This window comes from Diospyros lotus, chromosome 2 (genome assembly GCF_014633365.1).
Source record: "Diospyros lotus cultivar Yz01 chromosome 2, ASM1463336v1, whole genome shotgun sequence".
Lineage (NCBI taxonomy): Eukaryota > Viridiplantae > Streptophyta > Magnoliopsida > Ericales > Ebenaceae > Diospyros > Diospyros lotus.
Genome location: NC_068339.1, coordinates 13,115,456 through 13,122,587, shown reverse-complemented (window position 1 = coordinate 13,122,587; position 7,132 = coordinate 13,115,456). Strand labels below are relative to the sequence as shown.

The 7,132-nt window shown below is 41.6% G+C and overlaps 1 protein-coding gene across 1 annotated transcript; it reads left to right on the top strand.

The window, feature by feature from the left end:
- Positions 1 to 977: 977 nt before the first annotated feature.
- On the top strand, positions 978 to 1,928 carry LOC127795476 (uncharacterized). Its single transcript, XM_052327168.1, has one exon. The coding sequence runs from the start codon at positions 1,048 to 1,050 to the stop codon at positions 1,600 to 1,602; it is 555 nt and encodes a 184-aa protein (XP_052183128.1). The 5' UTR covers positions 978 to 1,047; the 3' UTR covers positions 1,603 to 1,928.
- Positions 1,929 to 7,132: the final 5,204 nt, after the last annotated feature.

Sequence of the window (7,132 nt, the reverse complement as noted above, 5' to 3'; positions counted from 1 at the left end):
AATATTGTGATAAGTTTTCAAAGTAAATAATTACGCATTTATAAGAAAATGATTTGAAAATGAAAAGAACTAGTGGAAGAAGGAGATACCCACCCTCACATGGTGGACCGGACACTTCGGGTCTCCAGTCCACGTCAACATCTCGTGCCTGCTTTGAATTTTCAATTCCAATTATTGGTCAACCGAAGCAGAAACGGAAAACAATGGTGGGAGACTCGCCCCCAGACTCAGTTGGAGAACAATGGCGTCGCGCGTGGAATCTATGGGCGGGCACTCTCTAACCTTTTGATCGCATGCTACGTGGCACTGATCCCATTTTGCTGCTTGCTTCTCTCTCTCTCTCTCTCTCTCTCTCTCTCTCAACTGTTATTAGACCCATCCCACGGCCCACTGATTCCCATCCTTGTTTGCCTACTGCCAGCCCCTCGTTTCAGCCTCTTTTGAGGTTTTTGTCAGGCCATGCATGCATGAAGTTGAATTCCCTAATCATTATTTAACTTTTTAATCACTTTCATAAATATAACCTTATTATTAAGAGCTCGCAACCTTTTCATTGATTTATTTAATTAAATAAAAATTAAAGCACAATAATCAGCTTATTATGAAACACAAAGCTCAAAAACTAATAGTATAATTTACGTAAATTTAAGATGTAAGAATATGTTTAATAATAATAAAATTAAGATTAAAAACTAAAAAATATTTTATAAAACTAAACCAGATCTAACTTTTTTGTTTCTATGTATCCGGTCAATTCAGAAAACATTATATTTATTTTCTATTATTGGTCACTTGAGTTTCTTTTTTTTTTAATATATATATTTTATCAAAGATAAAAATTAAAATAGGCACAGTTTTAATTAAGAAATACAAAAAATAGCATTTTGTTTTAAGTCTAGTCTAAATCTAAAATGGGCTCCGAGACAATACTATAAATGAAGGGGTTGAAATGAGGGAGGCTTGCCAAATTAGAAAGCCCAGAGAGGCTCCAGCAGATCGAGGACATTCCTCTCTCTCTCTCTCTCTCTCTCTCTCCTACCAACAATAATGGCGGCATCTTGTCGGAGAACAAGCGGACCGGTCCTGCGCTCCCTTTCACCTACCGGAAAATTCTACGCCCCCTCGTTGCATTCTTCCCCTCCGGCTCGATCCACAAACTTCCACCGCAGGTCAGCCTCGCCAGAGAGCCTCAATCTCCACGGATCGGCTCCGGCGGTGCCTTCCGTACCGTTCTGTCTCGACAGTCCAATCTCCCAGGGGCGATCGATCTCCTTGAACCAAATGGCAAAGAAGCCAACCGGAAATCCGGAGATTCGGAAGCGGTCGTGTATGTGCTCGCCGACGACGCATCCAGGCTCGTTTCGGTGCAGTTTGCATAAGAATTTCGGTAACCAGTCGGTAACGTATCCGTCGAGTCGGCTGAATACTCGGAGGTCCGCGATGGCGAACTCACAGGTCCGAATTGGGAGCGTTGAAGGTGATCTCGTGAAGAGAGCCTTAGCGGTTCTGATTCGGCCTTCGTCTCGCCAACAACGCCGCCGCCTGCCGTTCCATCCGACACCGAGCCGGCTGTCGCTCATGTGGAAACCTGAGGCATTGTAATTATGACTGTATTGTATATTGACAATCATCTCTTGTGTCACACGGATCTACCGAAATCCTCCGAATCTGACATAGACAGAGCTAACGAGCTCGCGGAGGCGACAGGCGGTGCTGATGAAGAGAGTACGTAGCAGTAGAAATTTAGGTCACTGACGATGACGATCGTGTCAGATCACGGCGAATTTCTGAGCAATCGGAGCGGTGAAGGCCGCCTAGGACTGATTTTTTTATTTTTTTTAAATCCCTGTGATACCTTCTTTATTCTTTGTGTATATATACGGACATAATATAAAATCAGTGGCAGCCATTGAATGCAATTAAAGCAAGCTTCAAGGCTTTTTTAATTACCTTAGAGGTTATCTTAGAAAACCCAAGCTTAAAATTCGATTCAATAAACCAAAGGTTTAAAGAGCTTCACGTAGCTTGATATCTCCATGATGAATGATGATTATCCAATCTTTAGATTCTCTTTGATATTTTTTTTTTAAAAAATAAACTTACATATTAAAAAAACGCAATACCTTAATTAATTTAAAAAATATTTCCTAATTTTTATTATAAATTAATTAAAAATAAAATACCAAATTTGTAAAAAAAGTGTCATTAATTGATGATTTAAAAGAAAAAAATGATAAAAAATAATTATTAATTCTAATGAGTTTCTAAACCCAAGTAGAGTTTTAATTCATCTTTAAAAGTCAATCAGTTCAAAAATTAAGTAAACTTTAATTTATTTTTTAATTATAAAAGAAAATTAGTTTTCAATTTATCTTTGAATTGTACACCTAAATTGATTTTTAAATAATTAAAATTTCTTTTCTTAAGAAATAAAATTTTTGATTGAATTTCTAAAACACATAATTCTTTGAATTTTCTTATTTTTTTCCTTAATAGATAAAATTTTTAAACAATATATTTTTTGTTTTAATTTAAAAAATTAAAAATTACTTTGCTTTTAATTGTTATAAACTATATTTTAAACAAATATAATATTTAAAAATCTCATCTATTGTTTCCATTTTTTTCAATTCTACAAAATTTGTGAAAGAGACGAAAATAATCCATCCCTACATCCGTCTGAAAATCGTCTCTACATCCGTTGGAAATAATTCGTCTGAAAAATTATCTGTAAATCCGTCTCAAATAAAGATAGAAATAATCCATCTCTAAATCTATTTCTAATCGGTCTCAAAATTCCTCTCAAATTTATCAACTGAAGTTTTAACGACGACCCAAAATCTGTTTCTAAATCCGTCTCAAACTCAAATTTCATCTCTAAATTCGTATCAAATTGACTGTTTTCTTATAATGAGAAAATAAATCATCAAAAACTGATATATATATATATATATATGCATGCTATTCCTATTTTTAAAATAGTAAATTTGAAAACAAAAAATCTACCCAATCAAGTCTTAAGAAATTTTCTACTTCAACTTCACTGGACTTAACTAATCAAAACACTACTACTACCTAGCTAGCTTAAAGTCTTCACACTACCATTTGTAAAAAAGAAAAATTAATAGGGACCAATTTTTTTATTTTTTAAAGTTTAAAAGCTAAAAAATAAGAAATTAATTTTGGGTAACAAAAAACATCATTTTATCTTCAAATAAATGAAAAACATTTGAATCCCAAATACAACTTGAATGGCGTGTATGGTAGAATACAATAGTAGAAGACATTGTAGGTGAATCACACTATTATTCAAGCCACTCAAAGTGTGGTCAGAGCAGTGGAATTGTACAGTTGGGTCATCATTGACAGACAGACCAGACCCAGTCAGTCAGATTTGAGCCACACTAATTGTCTCTTCCAAAGTCCACGCTAACTTTGACGTCCCCATTAAAAAAACAAAAAAAAAAGAAAGAGACAGTACCACTTGTAGATAGATATTTATATAAAATCTTACACACATAGAATAAAATAAAATATCTCTCTCCCAAATCCTCAAATTGAAACTTCCACAAAACCCGCCATGTCTTCACCCATGCACCTTCGTTGCCCCTGCCACGCAGTCGCCCCAACTCGCTTGCCACATAAACCCACCACCGTTGCCAGTCAGCCCCACCCGCTCGCCACTGTCGTTGACATTTTTGGGCACTTCTAGGCTACGAATTGGACAATTTTTACAGCCATAAATGAAGGCCGATCTGACTTAATCGAATGAAGTTCGAAATCTCCATCAAACTTCATTGGGGGAGTATGTATGAGAACTTGGTGAAAAAGAAAATCAATGGTCTAGTGGCAAGGGCGACGGTGGGTAGACGTGAGGCGAGAAGATGCAATGGCAGTCAGTGGTGGTAGGGATGACAGCAGTGTGGCAATCAACTACGACGATGCGACAATCGGCATGAGGCGAGAAGAGAATGTAGCAATGGTCAATGATTGCGGATGAGGGATGGGGATGGGAAGGGTTGGGCGGTTGTAGGTGAGGGAATGAGTGGATGCAGTAATGGCTAATGAGAGGATGCAACAACGGTCGACGATTGTAGGTGAGAGAATAGGAAGGGAAAGGGATAGGCGGTTGTAGGTAAGGGAATGAGTGGTTACTGTAACGCCCCGTTTTCCCAGAACGTGCATTACTTCCAGATTTCGGGAATATATATATATATTTTTCAACATCATACACACAACATAAGTCTTTCGATATACATACCTGATGATGGTTTTTGGGACCGACCACCACGTGCCACCTCTGCGAATGGACCTCGGGAATCGGACCTCGGACTTGGCAATGTCGGACCTCGATGACAGGACCTGCAAGACAACGGAGTGGCGGGGCTAGGGTCCCCCGGGGTGGACTCCGACGCTCAAATTAGTAGAGTAGATACAAGTCGTAATAAATGTAAAAGCTGTGGAACTTGGCCTACCTAGTGAGGATTCTTGTCCTTTTATATGTAGACCCGTTATGAGGTACTCGGGATAAACCCGTGTTGAGTGGGGGCAGGACTCCCGAGAATCTCGGTCAAGGTGGAACGGGTCTTGCGGCCCAACCCGGATTTCTCGGGCTCCACTCCAGATTGTTGACCCGCCACGTGTCAGTCTCTCAAGCGATCCACGTGGCGGGTAAGACCGTTGGTGCGTAGGGGTATTTTGGTAATTTTAGGTGGTGCCACATCACTTGCCCCCCACTCCTTGAGCCGAGCTGAGAATCTTACTGGGTCGAGGAGTAGCTTAATTTTTAAGGTTATTTGACTGTTCATTTTTCTCAAGACGCACAAAAGCATCTTTAAACTTGAGATTAATGCCTAACAACCTCATTTACTACCTTGAAATTATAGGGGGTCCTTGGTTGGAGGGAAAAATTCATCATTTTGAATTTTCACCCCCTTGGTCCCCTCTATATAAGCCCTAAGGCTCCACCCCACAATTATCATTTCAAGACAAGCATCCAACTTCTCGAGGTTAGTCTTTCCCCTGCTCTCTTGTTTTTTCATCACTTTTTACTGCTCGTTTGCTTTTTTCCTTTGCTCATTTTTTTTTTTAAAACACTTCTTTTTCTTCCTCGGCCAGGCGATTGCCTGGCTGAGGCCTGGCTAGAGCTCGGCCTCGGCCGCAACTCAGCCATGGCCGAGCTCTCTCGTCTAGGCCATGGTCGAGATCTCCCGCCTCGGCCATGGCCGAGCTCCCCTGGGGAGCCCCTTGGCCCCCCGTTTTTATATATATATATATTGATATATATATATATATGAATATATATATGGCGCCATGGCCGACCTCCCCTTCCTTTTAGGCTTTTTTTTTTTTAGTATATATAAATAATATATGTGTACCTGGGTGAGCATTGGGTCGGCCTTGGTCGACCCTTGAGCTTTTCCCTACTCCCATTATGGTTGTTTATTATTATTATTATATTTTTACTAATAATAACAAAATATGCTTTAAAATAAGGCTTAATTTGACTGACCCGTTTCTTTGGTCTCTCTTTGTTGCAGGCTTAGTTCGAGATTTCCCGGGCTAAACTTGGCTAAGCTCCCTTAGACTCGAGCCCAGTTGTGGTTTTCCTTGCCTGATCTCTGCCTTCATTCTCCTAATCAGTGGTCTCTTCTTGGCTATTTTTATTCGTAATTTTAGCATGTCTTCCTCATCTGATTCCTCTGAGTCTGAAACCTCCAAAACTAGCTCTAGTAGCGAGGAATCGAATATCGAGTTATCCAGTCCCTCTCATGGCCCATTTCGTAGGCCTGAAAAACTTAGGAGACTCGAAGGAGCTTCACCTCATCCCTCTTCGGAGTCCCATGTGAGTAGTGATCCCAACCTAGAAAACTTACTCGAGGATCTGACCATGGACCACTCTACCATAACTGAGAGAGAACTGTTTCCCCTCCTTAGAAAATATCACCTTATTCATGATGAGTATTGGTACAGTAAACCCTGAGGTCTAAGGGGTCACCAGGCCCCATATGGTTGTATCACCGTGTACGAGCAAGCCCTTGTTGCCAGCCTCAGGTTTCCCCTGGCGGCCCCCTTAGTTGAGGTATTCTCTGTCGTGAGGTTATGCCCCTCTCAGCTGACTCCCAATGGTTGGAGGTGCTTAGTTACCTTCGTTCTCTATTGTCGAGCTCGAGACATTGAGCCTACCGCCCAACTCTTCTTTCGGATGTTCAAGGTAATCCCTATTAGTAAAGTCGAACCTCGGTTCGCCTTCTCTCCCCTCAATTAGTGTCAGTTCATAGCTGATAACCCCACCTCGGTAAAACGATGGAAGAGTAGATTTTTCTTTGCTGGCTTGAAAGACAGGGGGGTCAGCTTCGGGGTGCCAATCGAGTGGGCTTTCCGGCTCTCAAAAGTCCGTAGTCGAGGGATCACGCAGGGCGAGCTTCATAATATTCAGACCTTGAGGGAGTTGAACCCCATCAGCACTCGAGCCTTGATATGTGATCGTACCTTGTACTTGGGGGGTTTATCCACTTACACTTGCTCCGAGCCCGATGTCACTTTGGGTAGTTATTTTCCCCTATTTTCATACGTTTTGACTTGTTGTTTTTCTTGCCACTGATGTCCTGTCTTTGCCTTTGCAGCTGAAATGGTGAGTACCGCTTTTATCTAGGGGAAGAACAAAAGAAGACCCGCCGAGGATGAGGGCGGCTCTGCCCCTACGAGGGAAAAGGCTGCCTTGGATCCCTCCCAGCTGAGGAAGGGGAGCCTAGCCGCACTAGGAGGAAGAGAACCTCCCAGCCTCCGAGACAGCCCATGCCAACCCCCGAGTCCCCCCCACACTATCCAGACTATATCCCTGACTGGGGTGTAAAGGAAAACGACCTCAGTCGGTATAGTCATGTGGCGAGACGCATGATTCACCACTTCGCCACCCCCGCGGACCGTCAAATGCTAGCTGAACAGTGCTTGGAGGCAGTGGAGGCCGCCTTGTGCAAGCATTTGGCTCAGGTAATTTTCTCTACTTTATCGACACTTTTTCACCCTATCTGTGTTGCCCTTACTTGTCTTATTCATTACAGGTGGTCACGCTAGTCTCAGATTTTTCTGGACATTTTTCCCAAACTTCCCGGAAGACCTTGGAGCTGGA